The sequence below is a fragment of the Rhinopithecus roxellana genome, chromosome 9 (genome assembly GCF_007565055.1).
Source record: "Rhinopithecus roxellana isolate Shanxi Qingling chromosome 9, ASM756505v1, whole genome shotgun sequence".
In the NCBI taxonomy this organism is placed as follows: Eukaryota; Metazoa; Chordata; class Mammalia; order Primates; family Cercopithecidae; genus Rhinopithecus; species Rhinopithecus roxellana.
Genome location: NC_044557.1, coordinates 6,797,892 through 6,820,670, shown reverse-complemented (window position 1 = coordinate 6,820,670; position 22,779 = coordinate 6,797,892). Strand labels below are relative to the sequence as shown.

The following is a 22,779-nucleotide window of genomic DNA, read 5'->3' as shown; positions in this document are numbered from 1 at the left end:
GGAGAATCCCCTGAACCTGGGAGGCAGAGGTTGCAGTGAGCCCAGATTGCACCATTGCACTCTAGCCTGGGCAACAAGAACGAGACTACTTCTCAAAAAAAAAAAAAAAAAAAAAAATTGAGTCTTTGTCCCTGTTTGTGTCAGACTATTTCACTATGCCTGAACAGAACATATTTTTCTTGGCAGAGCTTCTTTTCTTGGTAATGTTATAAACAATACGATAGTCAATTCAGAAATAAGTACCTGCACCTCAAACTTCTGTTTAACTACTATGATAAATTATTTAAATGAAAGCAGTTGGCATACATGCTGCTTGCTTAGTTCTCTCCAAACGGGGATTTATGTCTGTTATGAAAAGAAAATAGCCGGAGGTTAAATAATAGTGCTAATATACTAAGTCATTATGATTTCCATTTTTATAATCTAACCTGGATTCTTCATTCTGGGACACACACATAGGATTTGTCTTTTACGTAGAAGAGTACTTAGATTGAAGGTATATACTTTTTTCTTTTCTTTTTTTTTTTTTTTTGAGACGGAGTTTTGCTCTTGTTGCCCAGGCTGGAGTGCAATGGCGCCACCCTCACTCACTGCAACCTCCGCCTCCCAGGTTCAAATGATTCTCCTGCCTCAGCCTCCCAAGTAGCTGGGATTACAGGCATTCGCCACCACACCCAACTAATTTTGTATTTTTAGTAGAGACAGGGTTTCTCCATGTTGGTCAGGCTGGTCTCGAACTCCTGACCTCAGGTGATCCGCTCGCCTCGGCCTCCCAAATTGCTGGGATTACAGGCGTGAGCCACCATGCCTAGCCAAAGGTATACACTTTTCAAAATATTTAGGAATAAATCTAAATATTCCTGAGTACTTCCAGGAATTGCTAGAAAGACAACATATAAAACCAAACTACTTGAATACTTTGTAGCCTCTAAAAACAGTTATGAGTTCCATGAATAATCTGTAAAAGTCTTCTGATTGATCAGCATTAGTTCTAAATGATGTTATCAGACTATGTAACTTCAAGTAATGTTTTTTTTTTTTGAGATGGGGTCTCGCCCTATTGCCCAGGCTGGAGTACAGTGGTGCCATCTCAGCTCACTAAAACATCCACCTCCCAGGTTCAAGCAACTCTCCTGCCTCAGCCTCCCAAGTAGCTGGGACTACAGGCGCTCACCACCATGCCCTGCTAGTTTTTGTATTTTTAGTAGAGATGGGGTTTCACCATATTGGCCAGGCTGTTCTCAAACTCCTGACCTTGTGATCCATCTGCCTCGGCCTCCCAAAGTGCTGGGATTACAGGCGTGAGTCATGGTGCCCAGCCCAACTTCAAGTAATCTTCTAATCATTATTTCTATTTTTGAGATACTGGTTCATAAAACATCAAATATCCTTGAATCACAGTGCTATCCACTGGCAGCATGGCAGTGAACTACAATGAAAACCAGTTCTACAAAAGACACTTTGAACGCCATTGTTTCACACTTTTAATACTGTCTTAAAGGGTCTATTACTCTTCAACTATCTTAGTGTACTTTGAAATATAAAAGTAATAATTATCATTGGAACAGTTATTCTAAATCTAAATAGATAACTCCTATAGTAATATTTGTTTACTCAGAACATATTTTCATTTCCAATATATGTAAAATTTCTCACAAAGTCAGAACAGAACTCACAGTTTGAACAGAAACCTCAGTGTTTAAATCTCCACATTCAGTAAAATAAACACTACATAGTAGGTTGTTCTGAATATAAATCACTCATTTAAGTAAATGGGATATAATTTCTAACTTGTGTTAAAAGTGAAGAAATAATTTTTTATGTGAAGCCTTGCCCCAACTCAGTCAAGTGCAAGATTATCATATGATACAAATCAAACTCTACTAACACAGCACATTTGTCAGAGACTTTGAAGGCAGATACATAACTACAGCTGGGGAACTGGATGTCCTTCAGCTAGAGGGTAATGAAAGATAAAAGCATATCATAGATCAGGACCCAGTTTTAATTACTTCATTGATGACAATGCCTTACTTTATTTATTGAAGAATGTTTCTTCCACTGAAAATACACTTCTAATTTTATAATGCTAGACAGAGGGGAAAAAATAGGAGCCCATTAAAAAAAAAAATCCACTCTTATAATCTAAAGTTATTGATCAGATACGCAATGACTCTTTTCTGCTGTGAAGACAATCAAATCTTTTTTTCTTTTTAAGTACTGACTTGCCAACTTATCTTTGATAACTGATTCAGAAAGATAAATGAACCATGTGACTTTACATATGAGAATATGTACATATATATATATATATATTCTGAGAAGTTATGTCCCATGATCTGACCCATACTTCTGATTTAAAATATAACTAAGTTCTCTCAATAAAACAGTACTAATTTTAAGTTTTAAACTGAAGTCACCCTTTTACTACACTGTTCTCATTCTCTTTACTTTTTATTTTTACATTATTTCTATAAATACTAAAAAAAAAAAAACCCAAATCCCCAATCTTGAAACCAACTTACATTAGAGGTCTGATGTTAGTTTATAACTTTTAAAATATTTTGTTAAAATGTAAAAAACCTGAAATTACAAACAAAAAAATTTATACTTTTACAGTATATATCGAATTTTTTTAAAAAAATATTCTGAACTGTTTTTATATAAGTAATCAAGTGTTATTTTTTTAAATGAAACTCCTTATAGGCTAGAGGAGGATATGTGGTATCGCCCCATTAAAAATCAATATGCATTTCTTTTTTTTATGCTGGTACTTCAACTATTTCAAAGTAGTCATTTGGTAGAATCACATAACCTCTTTCTGATACGTCGTCTTTCTCTTTCTGGAAGTGAACAACCTCCTTTAATTTTTCAAGCTGGCGTTCTTGCCTTCTGCATCGCTGCTGTGCGGTCTTGAGCTTCTTTCTGAGTTTTTCAACTTGCTGTTCTAGCTGATGAATCCTTTTCCGCTGGTGCATTGTATCCTCCACAGTATAGTTGTGGTCACAGAAAACTGAGAGATTAACAGGGGTCTGAAGAGGCGGCATTAGTAATCCAATAGCAGCATCAACCTGGGAAACAGGAGGCGGTAAAGGAGGTGGGGGAAGCTGTTCCTGTGGCTCCAGAAGATCTTCTTTCTAAAACAAAAATACAAAGTATGTTTGAATTTAGTAACTAAAAATAACAGTTTAAAACAATTTGTGGACTGACCAGGGGCAGTGGCTCACGCCTGTAATCCTAGCACTTTGGGAGGAAGAGGTGGGCGGACCACCTGAGGTCAGGAGTTTGAGACCAGCCTGGCCAAACATGGCGAAACCCCGTCTCTACTAAAACTACAAAAATTAGCCGGGTGTGGTGGTGTATGCCTATAATCCCAGCTACTCAGGAGGCTGAGGCAAGAGAATTGTTTGAAACCAGGAGGCGGAGGTTGCAGTGAGCCAAGATCATGTCACTGCACTCCAGCCTGGGCGACAGAGAGACTCTGTCTCCCAAAAATAAATAAATAAATAAATAAATAAATAAATAAATAAATAAATAAATAATAAAAGATTCTGTGGAATTTAAGAAATATTAGACTTTTTTGGTGAATCAGTGGTATAGAAACATTCCAAAATGAGAAAATAGTTTCAGTTTGAATAAACTTTTCTACCTGCAGTAAAGGGACGGTGCAAGAAAGAGACAAAATGAATAATCAGATCCAATTAAATACTAAGCACTGAGAAGAAAAAAAATGCTTTGAAACTAAACTGTCGCTGATAAAGAAAACCCAAAACTTATCAATATATAACTGGCAGTACAGAGTGATTTTTAAGTAAGTTACAAGGGCTGGACTAAGTTTCTTAGTGTGAGGATATTTATCTTAAATAAACCGCATTTTGTGTTTTCAGAAGTGTATCACTGTTAACTACACAAAGTTCCAGGCACATTTATTCTCTTAACGCTAACTGAATTTTCCACATTTTAATCAATGAACATATCAATTTGATAAACAGAAAGCAACCCAATATTTTAAAACGCATATTACCTTGTCATGTGGCTCAGTACAAAGAAATATTGTGGGCACAGCATTCTCTTTCAGTAACTTGTTGTTGCACTCTCTCTTAAAGCAGTCTGGAGTAAAGTGCTCTGAACAAATACTGCTATACTTGGTGGGTTTAAAGTTTTTTCTTCTGATAGCTGCCTCCCATTCTTTACAAAGACTGGGTCGAGTAAGAGGAAACCTAAGAAGAAGGCATAATTCAATTATCTGTGTTGATTTTTTTAAAATAAAGGCACCCAAACTTTCCAACTTAGGAAAGATCTTACACTGGTATTAAAGATGTTACAATGGTATTATCATACTGGATTAAAGATTGGCTCTAGTTATCTATCTCATTTATTAATTAAAAAAAATTTTTTTTGAGACGCAGTCTTGCTCTGTTGTTAGGCTGGAGTGCAGTGGCGCAATCTCGGCTCACTGCGCCTCCACCTCCTGGGTTGAAGTGATTCTCCTGCCTCAGCCTCCCAAGTAGCTGGGACTACAGGTGCCTGCCACCACATATGCCACCATGCCCAGCTAAGTTCTGTACTTTTAGTAGAGACAGGCTTTCACCATGTTGGCCAGGATGGATTCGATCTCTTGACCTCGTGATCCGCCCACCTTGGCCTCCCAAAGTGCTGGAATTACAGGCGTGAGCCACTGCGCCGGGCCCTCATTTATTAATATTTAACTTTTTATAGTGAGTTCACCAAAAGATTCAAGCAAAATACATACTATAGAATAAATGTGCCCGTGGCTCATGTCTGTAATCCCAGCACTTGGGAGGCCAAGGTCCGAGGGACTGCTTAAGTCCAGGAGTTCGAGACTAGCCTGGGCAACACAGCAAAACCCTGTCTCTACAAAAAATACAAAAATTAGCTGGGTATAGTGGTATGTGCCCAGGTACTTGGGAGGCTGAGGCTGAGGTGAGAGGATTGCTCGAGCCTGGGAGGTCAAGGCTGCAGTGAGCTGAGATGGTTCCACTGCACTCCAGCCTGGGTGACAGAGCCATACCCTGTCTCAAAAAGAAAAAAAACTGTATTCATATTTTTTACCAGTAATTTTCTGTGTGCTGCACAGAAAGACAAAGACTGCACATTTGTATCTATGTACTGGGAAAGAGGGGCTTCTAGTTCTCTTAGCATCAGTCTGACAAATATGAATAGGTTAAATTTGAATTAAAGGCAGATAATAACAAAAGAAAAGTATTTATTTTCTAATCAACTGGGATGTCCATTAGGCCCAGGTAAACGGGGATAGTGAGAGTTTACATTTATTGTGGTTTTACTCTTCCAAATTAAGGATTTGGTAAACTGTGGGGATCAGAAAAAAAAAACGAAGGGGGTTTTGAATTTACGTTTCACAGTTTTCTCTTCCATGTACAATATGCTAGAGCCTGACTCTGCCAGTAAGAGATCTTTATGACAGTCCCTTTTCTTTGTACAACATAGCACTCTCTGCTGCCACTATGCAGACGGTGGGATAAGTGGTACTCCTAGAAAATCTCAGCTGGGGCTAGGCGTGGCCTGTAATCACAACTGTAATCCCAGCACTTTGGGAGGCTGAAGAGGGCGCATCAGGAGGTCAAAATATCGAGACCATCGTGGCCAACATGTTGAAACCCCGTCTCTATGAAAAATACAAAAATTAGCTGGGCGTGGTGGTGCGCGCCTGTAGTCCCAGCTACTCAAGAGGCTGAGGCAGGAGAATCGCCTGAACCCGGGAGGTAGAGGTTGCAGTGAGTCGAGATCGTGCCACTGCACTCCAGCCTGGTGACAGAGCAAGACTCCATCTCAAAAAAAGAAGAAGAAGAAAATCTCAGCTGGAAACGGCCTCTATACGTATAAACTAGGGTGGCATTTGCTGGTAAAATTCAGTACCTATGGCCTCCTGGCTCTGTAAGCATAAACTATGGTAGCATTTGCTGCTAAAATTCAGTACCTAGGGCCTCCTGGCACAAGGACCACAAATTTACAGCTATTTGTGAGATTCTGTTAAAATCTTTCCCATCTACTCTCCCTAAACCTGCTCTTTTAGATAAGGGATAAGATGCAGGTTAGCTCCTCTTTTGATTCAATCCGTATGTGTTTAACACCTAGCAGAAACAGTTATTTCTCTTTTTTTTTTTTTGACATGGAGTCTTGCTCTGTTACCCAAGCTGGAGTGCAGGGCAAGATCTCAGCTGGCTGCAACCTCCATATCCCAGGTTCAAGCGATTCCCCTACCTCAGCCTCCCAGGTAGCTAGGATTACAGGCATACGCCTGTATTTTGCATTTTTAAAGTAGGGACGGGATTTTGCCATGTTGGCCAGGCTGGTCTCCAATCCCGACGTCAGGTGATCTGCCCACCTAGGCCTCCCTAAGTGCTGAGAATTACAGGCATGAGCCACCGTGCCTGGCCAAAAACACAGTTATTTCTGACATGTGAATACCCTCCTTAAACTTGTTTCCAGTGCCAATGAAACATTTTCCATAATTTTAGATTCCTTCTGCCATGCCATCAGAAATGTGGGTGGGGAGCTGCACATGTAATCCTGTTACCATTACCTGACCTTTTCCTACATTTCGAAAGAACATGTTTACAGAAATTCCAATTAAATCAAAAGACAATATTAGGATATCTTGAACTGAATCCTGTAAGTGTTCTATCCCCTTCGCCAAGGGGTAACATCATTACTCTGGAGACCTCTCTATGTTCTACACACATTTATTTCTATAGGGTCCATCTCACATGGTATCAAACACACTTAAAAAATGCATGGACACTCCCCTAGTAAACACAGATGGCTCCACACCAAAAAATAAAAATAAAAAATAAAAAAATTGAAAGGATATTTAACATTTTGCTTTTGTAATTATTTACCTAATTATAAAAGATAATTAGCTAATTACCTATGGCTAATTTGTATAGTTTATCCCTGGATCTGATTTCTTAGCTATCATCTGCGTATAGTCGTCAGGAATTCTTACAAAGAAAACTTAACATAGATGCAATTAAAATTTGTAAACAAATTCAGCTGAATATGTTATGTCACATTTTACAAGCGTTTGATTATCATAAGTAATTGCAACTTTGCACTTTTTTCCTATTTTCAACAGAATATTTTTGATCCTAGCACTCTTTTTTTTTTTTTTTTTTGAGACGGAGTCTCGCTCTGTCTCCCAGGCTGGAGTGCAGTGGCCTGATCTCAGCTCACTGCAAGCTCCGCCTCCCAGGCTTACGCCATTCTCCTGCCTCAGCCTCCCAAGTAGCTGGGACTACAGGCGCCCGCCACCTCGCCCGGCTAGGTTTTTTTTTTTTGTATTTTTTAGTAGAGAGGGGGTTTCACCGGGTTAGCCAGGATGGTCTCGAACTCCTGACCTCGTGATCCGCCCGTCTCGGCCTCCCAAAGTGCTGGGATTACAGGCTTGAGCCACCGCGCCCGGCCGATCCTAGCACTCTTAACTGTGCTACCTACTGGATAAGACAGCTCTGAAAGCTGTGGGGCAGTTTCTTTCGAAAGAGCTTCCTCTATGCACAGGTAATGCCATAATAAATAAAGATCAGTGTGAGTCATTTTATTATGATCCATGTTGTAACTGTCCATATTATCATTATTGTGTGCTGAAAAGATAATGATTTATCTTGGCAGTACCTGAAGCTTTCTTCAAAACTCAGGGTCCTTAAAGCTTAGTTCCTAGAGATTGGGGGCAAAAATTCTCCGTGATTTCCCAGCCAAAAAACCCTTAATTGCTACGATGCTGGCCTCCCATCCACGGCAAGGAAGAAAAGTAGTGATTTATTCGTTTAAAGGCCTTTGTTTCTATTTCAAATTTACCCCTAGACGTTATTACAACACCTGGCTGCTCTGTGACCCTGGTGGCGGCAAAACCCGCGCCACCATAGGCATCGCCCGCGGGCTCCAAACTCGTCAACCGAGGCCTCGAGGGAAGCCTGCAACCAGGACCTGTTCCAAGAGCGCAAGAAACGGCCGCCGCGGCGACGCGCGCCGAGAGCGCGCGATCGGGCGACGGTTCCCAGCGGGACGAGGTGGGAAACGCCTCGCGCGGCCGGCCCCAGACCCCACCCGCCCCTCGCGCGGACACGCGCCTGGCTCCGCCCCCGGCCCCGCCGGTCGCGCGCCCCCACCCTGGTTGAGACCGGCCCCGCGAGGCGCGCAGGGTCCTCACTTGTGGAAAGAAACGGGCTTGTCCTTGTCATAGCGGTTCTTGCAGCCGTAGGCGGAGCAGGACTGCACCATCCTTCCGGTCTTCAGGCACTTCACTTCTGCCGCCGCAGAAGGCAGGGGAAGCTGCTCTCAGTGTCGCCGCGCTCGGTTGGACACCCTCGCTCTTTTGTAGCTTTGGCCAACAGTTACAGTGATGGTGGCCTCCCTCGGGGGTGACTAGTGTGCCCGTTTTGTTGTTTGCATTAGCAGAAGGACCACAGCCATCGCCCGTCTCCCATCTCCAAGATGGCGGAGGCAGCTTCAACCTCACCTCTCGCGAGGGGTGCGTCCCACTGTCTCTGATTAGCCCCGAGGTCAGAGGTAACGATTCCTGGGAAGCTAACTATTGGCTGAAGCCAGGTGTTTCCGGCGGTGGCTTCAGAGTTGCGGAAGTGGGCGGAGCCCTGAACTTCCGGTAGGTAGGAAGGAACAGCTTGCGGGGGAGGAGGCCCGGCAGGAGGCCGGATTCCAGGGGGATCCTACCGCCCCGGGCTGTTCCCGTGGGTTAATTGATGCGGCGCTTTTCTGGGGCGGCTTACAGTAGGAAACAACTAGGGCCTCTTGGAGAACAGGTGTAAAGCCGAGGTCATTGTCTGATTGCACCCATTTCTTTAAAACGGCGGACACAGATGGTGTATGATTAGTAAAATGGTGGAACCTTTTCCCAGAATGCTGATCTTTTTCCCATTACCTGTGTCTTCAGGCATTACAAGTCTCTGAGAGCCAACGTGACAGGTTTTTAGCAATGAAAAAAAAAAACACTCGCCAAATCACCTGAATTGCCGACGCAGAAGCATTATATATATGTATGCATATACACGTGTGTGTGTATATATATGTAATTTTTTTAAAAAATAGAGGCAGGGTCTCCCCACGTTGCCCAGGCCAGTCTAGAACTCGAGCTCAGGGCATCCACCTATCTCGACCTCCCAGTGGGTTGGGATTACAGGAGTTGAGCCACCAGGCCCTCCCTCCCCAGAAGCTTTTCTGAAGGGCTGTCCATTGCTGTGATTTCCATGTGCTGTGTTGCAAATAGGGAGCTGCTGCAGCAATTTTCACATCTGAGAGAATATGTCAGAGGGGTTGACAGCGACTCTGTGTTAAGTGAGGGCTAGGAAAATGAGTCTGGGACTTGCTGGGCTGCATTCCCGAAAAGTTAGGTATTCCTAGCCTCTAGATGTATACCATTAAGGCAACAGATTGATAATGTTTACTAAACAGACCCAGACTTCGAAGTGTCCAGATATCTCAATATTTTGAGAACAGCAGCATTCCTAATTTTGCTTTAAAGATAATATTGGGCTGGGCACAGTGCCTCACGCCTGTAATCCCAGCACTTTGGAAGGCCGGGGCGGGCGGATCACTTGAGGTCAGGAGTTCAAGACTAGCCTGGCCAACATGGTGAAACCCGTCTCTACTAAAAATACAAAAATTAACCAGGTGTGGTGGCACGTGCCTCGAATCTCAGCTACTCTGGAGGCTGAGGCAGGAGAATCCCTTGAATCTGGGAGGCGGAGGTTGCAGTGAGCCGTGCTTGCACCACTGCACTCCAGCCTGGGCGACAGAGTAAGGCTCTGTCTCATAAATAAATAAAGATATCGATTCTTACATAATATAGTAATTAATCCTTTATCACAAACCCTTGTAGCACAGCACATTTCCCCATGATCTTTTTTTATTCTATATATTAACTAAGTGTTGTACTTAGGGTGGATGCGTTCCTTCTCTCTTTCGGGAACGCCCTACTCTGTCTGTGGAGTAGCTGTACTTTCACCACTTTACGTTCTTAATAAACTTGCTTTTGCTGTGCACTGTGGACTCGCCCTGAATTCTGTCTTGCATGGGATCCAAGAACCTTGCCTTGGGGTCTGTATTGGGACCCCTTTCCTGTAACAGTTTTACTTCATTCCCTCCTCCTTTTCTTTATATAGATCTGAGCCAGGCAAACCTGGAGAGTAGAATGTTGAGTAATCCCTTGGCCCTTATTCTCTACCTTTCCTGCCCCTTTAAATGTTGGTGTTTCCCCAGGGTTCCATCTTCTGGCCTCCTCTAACTCCTAAACACCCTGCTTCTTAAACTGAACCAAATACCATAATTCTGTCATGTTTTATTTCCTTTGTATATCCGTTCTGCCTTTGGGATTATCATCTGTGAATTATCTGTTCAACAGTTGCCTAAACCAGAAACCTTGGAGTCATCTTGGATTAGTTTTTGTCACCCATAAAATCCTTTGATGACCAGGTTAATTTTAATAGACTAAATAAATAAATGCCTCTTAAATCCATCCCTCTGCATGTCTCCTCACTGTTCTTTTTCTTTTTTTTTTCTGAGAGGGAGTGTCGCTCTGTCGCCCAGGCTGGAATGCAATGGCACGATCTCAGTTCACTGTAACCTCTGCCTCCTGGGTTCAAGCAATTCTCCTGCCTCAGCCTCCTGAGTAGCTGGGATTACAGGCACCCGCCACCATGCCTGGCTAATTTTTGTATTTTTGTAGAGACGGGGTTTCACCATGTTGGCCAGGCTGGTCTCGAACTCCTGACCTCAGGTAATACGCCTGCCTCGGCCTCCCAAAGTGTTGGGATTAGAGGTGTGAGCCACCACGCCCAACCCTCACTGTTCTTTAATTATTTTTATTGTTATGTTTAATAGAGATGATGTCTCACTGTGTTGCCCAGGCTGGTCTCAAACTCCTGGGTTTAAGCTATCGGTCAGCCAGGGCCTCCCAAAGTCCTGGGACTACAGGCGTGAGCCACGGCGCGTTGCCTCCTCACTGTTCTTGACCAAGCTCTCATGGTCTTAACCTTGCAGTAACCTCTTAACTATCCTAGTCTCCAGTTTTACCTCTCTCCATTCTATCTTCCATAGAAGGGTTGTGCATGCCTGCCACGCCCCTGCTCGTATCTTTCCAAGGCTACCTGCTGTACTGAATAAAATCCAAACTTCTTATGGTGAGTTATAAAGCTCTTTAGGACCAGGTACTTCTGCTCTTCCACCATCATCTCCCTCCACTTGTCTTTACCTCTGTTCCAGCTTTATGTCTTAGATGGCAGGCTCTTTTGTGGTTTCTTTAAATAGGCTGTTTTCCTTGACTTGAAATGTCCATCCCTGACCTGTCCACCCTTAAGATGTGGCTTAATGGCCGGGCGCAGTGGTTCACGCCTGTAATCCCAGTACTTTGGGAGGCCGAGGCAGGTGGATCACGTGAGCCCAGGTGTTCAAGACCAGCCTGGGCAACATAGTGAGACCCTCTCTCTACAAAAAATACAAAAATTAGCCAGGCGTGTTGGCACACACCTGTAGTCCCAGATACTTGGGAGGCTGAGTTGAGAGGATCCCTTGAACCCAGAAGGTTGAGGCTGCAGTGAGCTGTGGTCATGCCTTTGTACTCCAGCCTGAGCAACAGAATGAAACCCTGTCTCAAACAAGCAAACCAACAGTTACCACGAGCTGGGTGTCAGGGCTCAGGAAGCTGAGGCAGGGACTCAAGGCAGCCTGGATAGCATAGTGAGACCCTGATTCTTAAAAAATTGTTTTTAATTAGTCAGGTATGGTGGTGCATGCCTGTAGTTCCAGCTACTTGGGAGGCTGAGGCAAGGAGGATCCCTTGAGCCCAGGAGTCTGAGGCTGCAGTGAGCTATGATCATGACAGTGAGATCCCATCTCTAAATTTTATGCACATACACACATAGATATGTATTGCTAAAAAAAAAAAAAAAAAAAAAGCTAATGATCCCCTGAGCCTTCAGCAAATGGTGATCTTTTTGCTGATGGAGAGTCTTGCTTTGATGTTGATGGCTGCTGACTGATCATGGTGGTGGTTGCTGAAGGTTGAGGTGGCTGTGGCAAGTTCTTAAAATGAGACAGCAATGAAGTTTGCTGCATTGATTGACTCTTCCTTTCATTAAATGTTTCTCTGTAGCAAGTAATGCTGTTTAATAGCATTTTGGTCACAGTAGAACTTCTTTAAGAATTGGAGTTAATCCTCTCAAACCTGCCACTGCTTTATCAACTAGGTTTATGTAATATTCAAAATATTCTAAATCCCTTGTTGTCATTTCAACAATGTTCACAGCATCTTTACCAGAAGTAGATTCCATCTTCAGAAACTACTTTATTTCCTCATTTATAAGAAGCAACTCCTCATCTGTTCAAGTTTTATCATGAAATTGCAGCAACTCAGTCACATCTTCAGGATCCAGTTTTAATTCAGTTCTCTTGCTGTTTCTATCACATCTGCAGTGACTTCTTCCACCGAAGTCTTAAACAACTCAAAGCCATTCAAGAGGGCTGGAATCAATTTCTTCCAAACTTCTGTTAATGTTGACATTTTTCCTCCCATGAATTATTGATGTTCTTCAGGGCATCTAGAATAATGAATCCATTTCAGAAGGTTTTCAACTGACTTTGCCCAGATCCATCAGAGGAATCACTATCCATGGCAGCTATAGGCTTACAAAATGTATTTCTTAGGTAATAAAACTTGAAAGTCAAAATACTCCTTGATTTATGGGGCTGCAGAATGGATGTTGTGTTATAGGCACGAAAACAACATTCATCTCCTTGTACATCTCCATTAGAGCTCTTGGGTGACCAGGTGCATTGTCAATGAGCAGTATTATTTTGAAAGGAATCTGTTTTTCTGAGCAGTAGGTGTAACAGTGGACTTAAAATATTCAGTGAACCATGCTGTAAACAGATGTGCTGTCATCCAGGCTTTATTATTCCATTTATTGAGCACAGGCAGAGTAGATTTACTATCGTTCTTAAGACCAATAGGATTTTTGAAATGGTAAATGAGCATTGGCTTCAACTTAAAGTCATCAGTTGCATCAGCCAGTTGCATCTGGCTGACAAGGGAGTCAACCAGTCCTGTGATGCTTTGAAGCCAAGCATTGAATTCTCCTTCCTGGCTACTAAAAGTCCTTGATGGCATCTTCTTCCAATAGAAGCCATTCTATCTACATTGAAAATCTGCTGTTAGTGTAGCCACCTTCATTAATTATCTGAGCTGGATCTTCTGGAGAACTTGCTGCAGCTTCTCCATCAGCACTTGCTGCTTCACTTTGCACTTTTATGTTATGGAGATGGCTTCTTGCCTTAAACCTCTTGAACTTCCAATGCTAGCTTCCAATTTCCAATTTTGTTCTGCAGTTTCCTCACCTCTCTCAGCCTTCGCAAAATTGAACAGAGTTGGGGGGGTGGGTTGGGGATTTGGTTTGGGAAGACCATTTAAACTTTTTTCTTTTTGAGACCAAGTCTCGCTCTGTAGCCCAGACTGGAGTGCAGTGGCGTAATCTCTGCTCACTGCAACCCCCACCTCCCAGGTCAAAGGGATTCTCCTGCCTTAGCCACCCATGTAGCTGGGATTATAGGTACGCACCACCACACCCAGCTAATGTAGCTGGGATTATAGGTACGCACCACCACACCCAGCTAATTTTTATATTTTTAATAGAGACTGGGTTTCACCATGTTGGCCAGGCTGGTCTCGAACTCCTGACCTCAAGTGATCCTTCCACTTTGGCTTCCCAAAGTATTGGGATTACAGGTGTGAACCATGGCACCCGGCCCATTTAAACTTTCTCCATATCAGCATTAAGGGTGCTTAGCTTTTTTATCATTCGCGTGTTCACTGGACTAGCACTTCTAATTTCCCTCAAGAATTTTTCCTTTACGCTAGGCGCGGTGGCTCACACCTGTAACCCCAGCACTTTGGGAAGCCGAGGTGGGCAGATCACGAGATCAGGAGATGGAGACCATCCTGGCTAACACAGTGAAACCCCGTCTCTACTAAAAATACAAAACAACAACAACAACAAAAATTAGCCGGGCATGATGGTGAGCTCCTGTAGTCCAGCTACTCGGGAGGCTGAGGCAGGAGAATGGCGTGAACCCAGGAGGTGGAGGTTGTAGTGAGCCAAGATAGTGCCACTGCACTCCAGCCTGGGCGACAGAGCGAGACTCTGTCTTAAAAAAAAAAAAAAAAAAAAAAAATTCCTTTACATTCACAACTTGGCTGTTTGGCACAAGAGGCCTAGCTTTCAGCATGTCATGGCTTTCAACATGCCTTCCTCACCACGCTTGATCATTTCTACCTTATGATTGAAAGTAAGAATCTTAGCGAGGACTTAGTGGGCATTGGTAAGGTTATTAATTGGCCTAATTTCAATGTTGTTGTGTCTCAGGGAGTAGGGAGGCCCAAGGAGAGTGAGTCTAGGGAATAGCCAGTCAGTGAGAGCACATACACCTTGTATCAATTAAGCTCACCATAAGTGGGTGCAGTTTGTAGCACTCTAAAACAAAGATCAGTAGTAACATCAAAGATCACTGATCACGGATCACCATAACAGCTATAATAATAATGAGAAAGTTTGCAATATTGCGAGAATTACCAAAATGTGACAAAGAGACATGACTTGAGTACGTGCTGCTGGAAAAATGGTGCCAACGTACTTGCTGGAAGCAGTGATGCCACAAACATTCAATTTGTAAGAAGTACAATATCTGCAAAAATCAATAAAGCAAAGTACAATAAAATGAGGTCTGCCGGTACCAAAATACCAGAATAGTAGTTTATTAGCATTACCATGGGTATTGAGGCCACTGGGCATATCTCTGAGGTCCTCTGGGCATGTGTCTGATAAATGTCAGAATGGATAACATTGTGAACTGAAAAAGTGTATTTCAACTTAGAGTTCCCTGAAATTGTTTTCTCATTCATTGATTCAACAAATAGTTACTGACTATGCTGCATGCATAGTTCTGGGGGCTTGGGATACATTAGTGAAGGCGATTTCTACCCTCAGGGAGCTAACATTCTTGTGGGATTAGGGAGGCAGATAGCAAACATGTGACCACAGAGTATGTTAGCCGGTGAGAGGTGCTCTGTGGGCTGAGGGAGTTGCAGGTTGCCTTATGGTGGACAGGACAGGCCTAACAGAGGAAATGGCTATTGTGCAAAGATCTGGAGTTGGTGAGAGTTGGCTGTAAGGATGCCCCAGGGGAGGAGCCTGGCAGTCAGAGGGACTGCCCAGGGCAGAGCTCCTGAGGCTGGGTGTCCTTGGCCTGCTCAAAGGACAGCAAGGAGGGCTGGGTGGCTGGAGCAGAGTGAGCTGCGGGGACAAATGTGAGATGAGGTTAGAGAGAAATGAGCGACCAAAGTCATGTGGGGCCTTGCAGGCTGGCGTAAGGACTTTACCTTTACTCTGTGAGAAAGGGAGAGCAGGCTTTCCAGCAGTCACACCTGAGATGATCACTGGGCTGCATTGCATGTAGGTAGCCAGGCACTTGGGGCCTGGGAGACTGCCCGGAAGGTTGCTGTGATCCTTTAGGTGAGAAATGAGGGTGGCTTAGACCTGGGCGGCAGCCACGACGGAGTAAGAAGTGATCTTTCGTTGTCTTCTGCCCTTTCCTGTCTTTCCCTTGCTTTATTTATTAATCTTTATGTGTTGAGCACTACTGTGGTGGCAGGCGTGACGGTACATCTGCGAATATCCGGGTGGGCAAAACTAACATTGTCGTAACATTTTCATAGAGCTTGTATTCTAGTGAGAGGCAGACAGACAATTAAAATGTCAATACGATGATGCTATGCTGAGATGTCTGAATGCCTCAGAGTGCCCTGGGGTAAGGGGAGGGGAGGGTCACTGCCTACTTTTGTTGGACTGATTGGATAGTCTGGGTGAGGATGGAACATTTAACCTGAGAACCAAAGGATGGAAACACAGTCTAGTAATGTGAAGAATAAAAGTGGTGAGGCTGAAGGGAGCATTCAGTCATGGGGTATATGCTGAGGCCCTGACCTGCGTCTGACTGTACAGGCAGGAGAGTTCTGTGTGTCCAGGCACACAACAGCCTCTTAATGGCACCGCTGCTCTCCTCTGATGAACCCTACACACGGTAGTCAGATGACCTTTTAAAAATGTTTGTTAGATCATGTCTTCCCACTGCACTTAAATCCAAATCAGCAGTCTTTCTGCTTCTTCAGCCTCACTTCATGCTCTCCTCCCAGCTCCCTGGGCTCTACCACCACAGCCCCCACTAGGCTCCTGGACACACAGAACTCTCCTTGGACCATGGTGGTGGCAGAGGGTATAGAGTGATGGGAATCGACATGTCAATGGTAGAAATGCCAGGGCTTGTTGATAGATGGTTATAAGAGTAAGAGAGGAGGCCGGGTGCAGTGACTCAGCCTGTAATCTCAGCAATTTGGGAGGCTGGGACTGGCGGATTACCGGAGGTCAGGAGTTCAAGACCAGCCTGGCCAACATGGTGAAACCCCATCTCTACTAAAAATACAAAAATTAGTTGGGTGTGGTGGTGGGCACCTGTAGTCCCTGCTACTCAGGAGACTGAGGCAGGAGAATCGCTTGAGCCCAGGAGGCGGAGGTTGCAGTGAGCCAAGATTGTGCCATTGCATTCCAGCCTGGGTGACGGAGTGAGACTCCGTCTCAAAAAAAGAAAAAAAGAGAGAGAGAAAATAAGAGAGTGATTCAGATATTAACACAGACTTAAGCTTGCATTTCTGGCTTTAGCGTTTTGTTTTGAGATGGGATCTCCTGTCGCCCAGGCTGGACTGCAGTGGTGCAAGCCACAAGGCTCATGCAGCCTTCACTTCTGGGCCCAAGTGATCCTCCCATTTCAGCCTCTGGAGTAGCTAGGACCACAGGCATGCACCACCACATCTGGCTAATTTTATTTGTAGAGATGGGGTCTCACTATGTTGCCCAGGCTGGTCTCAAACTCCTGGACTCAAGTGATCCTCCTGCCTTGGCCTCCCAAAGTGCTGGGATGATAGGTGTGAGCCACCACGCTGACCTGGCTTGAGCATTTAAATGGATGGATGGTGGTTCCTTTTACTGAGATGCAAATGGCCTTTAATAAAAAGAAAGGAACTATTTCCGTCAGCAAAGTAAAGACCTTGATGGGGGAGAAGTGATTTAGGAAAACTAGGTTGTCACCTGGGAGGTTCAGGAATGTCAGAAGAGAATGAACGTATAAGACTTATAGTTCAGAGAAGCTGGGGGCACAAGCCACTCAAACAGCACCCAAGGATTGCCTGCCAGCAGGGTGCCCTGTTGGTGTCTGTGATCATTAATCCATCTAGAATGAAACTGGTCAGTGTAGCGTCCCTCAGCCAAGTTCTCTTCCGTGTTCCCTTTTCTTGTTTCCTGTCTTCCAGTGATCCATAACTTGGAAATGAAATATATACTTTTACTACCTGTTGAATATAATCCTTATATTTCCTTATTTCAAAATAGTAAACTTATCATTGGTATGGTGAATTACATATAATTTATTTATTCTTTTTTTTTTTTTTTTTTTTGAGACAGAGTCTCACTCTGTCACCCAGGCTGGAGTGCAGTGGCGTGATCTCAGCTCACTGCAACCTCTGCCTTCCAGGTTCAAGCGATTCTCTCATCTCAGCCTCCTAAGTAGTTGGGACTACAGGCGCATGCCACCACACGCAGCTAATTTTTGTATTTTAGTAGAGACGGGGTTCACTGTGTTGGCCAGGCTGGTCTCAAACTCCTGATCTTGGGATCCTCCCACCTTGGCCTCCCAAAGTGCTGGGATTACAGGTGTGAGCCACTGACTGCGCCCAGCCAAATTACATACAATTTAAAACAAAATTTGTTGCATTGAACTGAATGTTGAATTTTTCTTTGTAAAATATCCCTGTGACTAAATTTTCACTGTGGTCTGCAAAGTAATTTATTTGCTTAATAGAAAAATAATTTTCAGCGTTGGGCATGGTGGTTCACACCTATAATCCCAGCACTTTGGAAGGCTGAGCCCAGGAGTTTGAGACCAGCCTGAGCAACACAGTCAGACCATGTGTCTACAAACTTTTTTTTTTTTTTTTCAATTAGCCAGGTGTAGTGGCACACGCTTATAGTCCCAGTTACTTGGGACGCCGAGACAGGAGGATCACTTGAGCCCAGGAATTCGAAGCTGCAGTGAGCTATGATTGTGCCACTGCACTCCAGCCTGGGCAACACAGTGAGATCCTGTCTCTGACCAAACAAACAAACAAAATAAAAAACCTAACAAAATTAATTAGAAATGTGATGAGATATTGGATGTCCATTAGTGATAACGAAAGCCATTGCACCCATTATACTGAACGCTCTTTCAGGAGTTCTGAAAGCAAACAAATGTTAAAGAAACAGAAAAATAACATCTTTAAAATTTTTTAGATATGTTGCTTTTATTCAAAATAAAAAAATGCTTGACAAACTCTTTAATCACAAGGTTTGAACCAAACCACCAGTCTTCTACAACTCTGTGAGGTAGGTATCTGCATAGCCACAAAGGATCCACACAGTCCTTTCTTCCCTTGTACCTCTCACACTGAGAATTGTAGTAGTTGAAACCACTGTTCTAGTGGGCAGTTAGAACAGTTGTTTTCCCCATCTTATTCCCCACAGAGCTGCCCAAATTATCTGCTCCTGGGGTTGGACCATCTGTTTTACGACAGTTATGATATTGTTGTTAAAAAAAAATCCAAATTGTTACTTTGATTTATATGATCTAACTCTGAATCACAGAAGTATTACTATAATGTTCAAAACACTGATTGACTCTACTTGCTTTAAAAACTCTCAGATCCCTTCTGCATTTATCATCAGAGATCGGTAAAGACGACAATAAGCAGGTCTAAAGTTCTGAGATGTTAGCACGTACCCTTTTCACAATTTAGTAAGCTTTAAGATCGTTTAGTATTTTTTTTACGTTACAAAATTTGGTACAATACACCTCTTTCAGGAAAGTCTTAGTAGTAACTCCAGCTATTATAATTATTGTAACCAGAATTGTGACACTTGGAGCAGAACGCATGCACACAAATAAAATGCTGTCAAAAAATGACATCTCCATTCCCCCACACCAAATGTATAACTGGTAGGAAATGCATTTCCAGTCTGGTACATGGCAGTGTGACAAACTCCTACTCATTTGCTTTTCAATTTGGTGACAGCAAGCGTTTTCTGTGATGTATGCCACCCTTTTACCTATTTGATTTGGAAGTGTAGAATTCGGATTCATGCAATCTTCAGGTGTCATCTCCACAGACCTTTCCTCTTAGGAGTGCCTAAGCTGTCTTACTCTGATGGAGGTATAATGTAGCATGAAAGACTTCCAAAGAACCAGTTTCTCTCTTGCCGTTCCTCTTAACAACTTCCACGTCTATCTAAACATTCTATGCAGGAGTCCTACTAAAAGAGTTTGGTTTAATGCCACTTTGATCAGTTATTTGTTGTATGACTTCATTCAAAAACACTTTCATCAATAGCATAGGGATTGTATCTATGAAAGGGAAGTTGGTGCCCAGTGTTCCTCACAAAATTGTCCAAAGGCTAAAATGAAAAGTATGTGAGTAACTTCTTTAATTATAATGTGCTATGTTTAAGCATTATTGTCTTTCTCTATAACAAGCAACAGCTCTGTCCTAGGTCCAAATTAGAAAAACACATATTGATATTTAATTCAGAATCTTATTAATTGGTAGCTGATCTGATTAACTAGAGAGAATGTGACAGATTTTATCCTTATCTCCCAGTCTGCTATAGTGAAGCTCACTAATAAATTAATGGATGATATTAATAGCAGTGATCTCAGATGACAATGCTAACACTGACTCCTGGGCATCCCCTCACATCCTGCTGTCATATATTCACTAATGACCAATACCAGCCAAAGTGAGTAAGATCTCCCAATACCATGTGGTATTGAGTCTTCTCAGATACATTCACTTGTTTGGCTCAAGACATGAATCTGAGCTGTGCCTGCCTTCCTGAGACAATACTATAAAGCACATCTGTGCTGCCTTCCTGAGACAATACTATAAAGATTTCTGACAACAGAAAACTAACCAAGTTTGTCCAATCTGTTGCTATAGCTAACCAGTAATTTCTTTTGTCAAATGTAGATACTGTTCCCAGTACCTTCCTATGGGCTTGATGCTCAAAGACACAAAGATCCCATCCACCTTCCTCAGAAATGCATCAGGCTAATCTGTTTGCAGCATCGTCCAGGTTCCTAAAACAATCTTCCCTTTACAAATTACTTTTGTATCTACTATGAAAGGATGAGCTCTTGTTTAAATGTCTAACTGTGAACATCAAGTGTGCTGACTGGAGATAAATGTTTTTCATCTTTTTTTTTTTTTAAGATGGAGTCTCACCCTGTCGCCCAGGCAGGAGTGCAGTGGTGCAATCTCGGCTCACTGCAAGCTCCGCCTCCCAGGTTCACGCCATTCTTCTGCCTCAGCCTCCCGAGTAGCTGGGCAGGCGCCGGCCACCACGCCCTGCTAATTTTTTGTGTTTTTAGTAGAGACGGGGCTTCACTGTGTTAGCCAGGATGGTCTCGATCTCCTGACCTCATGATCCACCTGCCTTGGCCTCCCAAACTGCTGGGATTACAGGTGTGAGCCACCCCGCCCGGCCATGTTTTTCATCTTAATTCTTCTATTGATTAAAATGTGCTCTGTAAACTAAAATATGATATTGAAGTATGAAGTTCAAGTTTCTTCTTTCAGTTTCAGCTGATAACAAATAATTAATTATACCAGAATGAAAAAGCAGAACTGCTCCAAATGCACAAAACTTAGCTAGCACTAAAAGAAATACTGAATTTTCCCCAATAGTATATAATATTTTATTGTAACAAAAATATTTAGATGAGTTTCACAGCTATATATTATCATATAGGTACCCACTGAGAAGAATAAGGTGGATAAACTGACATTTAACAATATTTTACTATACATCCAATTAATCTAAGTTATTCTGGGGAAAAGAAAAATATATAAAAGCATCCCTTTTTATATAATTCCTTATTTTTTCCAGACAACATAGAATCAAGATACAATTGTAGATCATTATAATTCTAAACTTAATATTAGAACTTGCAACATGTGAAAATTCCAGTTATATATTCCTAGGCATTTGTCAAATGATAATCAAATGTTTGTCTTATAGTGGTTTTATATTTGTGAGATAATACTCCATTACTTCATTGCTTTATACTGCCATGGGTCCTTCCGTTTGATGTTCTACGTTAGCTCAGATATCCTAGTAAACTCAGTTTTTTTTTTTTTTTTTTCATCTGGTTAGCCTTTGGGTTATCACTTCTCGATACATAATAGAGATGTAGATAAGCAATAAAAAGATGACAAAGAAATCATCTAGAAAGCCTAGGATTCCAAACAAGGCTTCAGGTACAAAATCTAGAGGTGATATAAGATAGAAAAAAGCTCCCATTAAACAAAGTATTATCCTGATGCGAAACATCCAGAAAAGGCCCCCCACTGAAAACATTTCCCTGAATGCATGCCTCAGTAAAGTCGGTAGATCCATAATTCTCTCCATAATCTGGTAGAAGGGAAAAACAAATATTATGATTTAGCATCTAATGTGTCAGGTTTCAAAATAATGTAATTTTCTTACTATGTGTAAACATTGTTAAGATAAGTTGAGATGAATTAACGAGTTACACACTGAACATCATATTTTCTAATTATGCATTGTATTTAAAAATAGCTCTTTGAATACTAGTTCTTATAGAATAGATCTTATTGCAGATAACTGAAAAGCAATTAAAGTGTCATCAAGCTTAAAATATGGGATAAAGTAATGCAAAACTCAAGTAACATCTGATTTGTCAGTAAAATAAACCAAAGAACCTAGTGCACAGGATTAGAGTCTGAGACTTGAGCGTAAGTCTCAGCTTTAAAGTCATACAGATCTGGGTTTGAATTCAAAATCAATCACTTATTAGCCAGGTGATCTTAGGAACAGTTGCTTAACCTACTAGAGATAATTCAACAACTAATTGAGTATTTATGTGCAAGGACTGTTAAGAACGAAAATTCAAAAGAAAAAAATAACTAAAAGAGATACCGTGTATGAAAGACCTTTATAACTTGCCAGACAATATAGAAGTGATTATATATTAAAGACATAGGAACTTTGATGGCTTAAGTAGTTTAAGAATAGCAGTGAAACTGATTCCTTCCAGTGAATCACTTCCTCTGGTCATTCCTCTGCTATGTTTAACATTCTGTGTTAACAGTCATACACCCAAACTCTAGATAGGCGTTTTATGTAACAAGTGCCAAATAAGTTGAGAGGGAGACGGAGACAAAAACACAAAGAACTGAGCAAGTGAGGAGCAAATAGTTTTTTAAACCCCCAGACCAAGAGAAAACCATCTTGTGACTCCTTTTAGAACAATGATCACCAAAGTACAAGAATGGTGGTTTCATAATCACTTCCTATGTTCTGTGGAAGAACTAATATCTCAAGGAAAACAGCCTTACAACTTTCACAAAGTTTAAAGTAAATGACTTTAGATACTCTAACAAACAGTTAGCATGTCTTTTGAATACCTTTCTGTCCTTTTTCAGAGCTATTTTGTTCACTTGTAATATAGTATCATCATTTATACAAAATCTTTAATAATTTGACAAGAAATATGAAATGGTTTAGTAAGAAATGTTTCTGCATAAACTTACTCCAACTTTGAAGGAGGCAGAATATTAAAAAGCTAAAT

At 42.2% G+C, this 22,779-nt stretch overlaps 2 protein-coding genes across 8 annotated transcripts in view; both read right to left on the bottom strand.

The window, feature by feature from the left end:
• Nucleotides 1–1,467: 1,467 nt before the first annotated feature.
• THAP1 (THAP domain containing 1) lies at nt 1,468–8,516 on the bottom strand. 2 transcript variants are annotated; one of them, XM_010356292.2, is made up of 3 exons: nt 8,189–8,516; nt 4,025–4,220; nt 1,468–3,137 (listed from the first exon to the last, which is right to left on the bottom strand). In XM_010356292.2, exons 1-3 carry the CDS (start codon nt 8,257–8,259, stop codon nt 2,763–2,765), a joined length of 642 nt encoding a protein of 213 aa, XP_010354594.1. In that variant the 5' UTR covers nt 8,260–8,516; the 3' UTR covers nt 1,468–2,762. The 2 variants fall into 2 exon arrangements, with proteins under 2 accessions (XP_010354594.1, XP_010354603.1); XM_010356301.2 differs by lacking the exon at nt 4,025–4,220 and having other exon boundaries at nt 8,189–8,492.
• A 9,901-nt stretch (nt 8,517–18,417) lies between these two features.
• Nucleotides 18,418–22,779, bottom strand: part of RNF170 (ring finger protein 170) — a 47,746-nt gene continuing 43,384 nt past the window's right edge. For all 6 annotated transcript variants that reach the window (XM_030938116.1, XM_010356272.2, XM_030938115.1 and 3 more), the window contains one exon: nt 18,418–21,599. In XM_030938116.1, the coding sequence (XP_030793976.1) occupies nt 21,330–21,599 (270 nt within the window). In that variant the 3' untranslated portion in view covers nt 18,418–21,329. The remainder of the gene's footprint in view (nt 21,600–22,779) is intronic.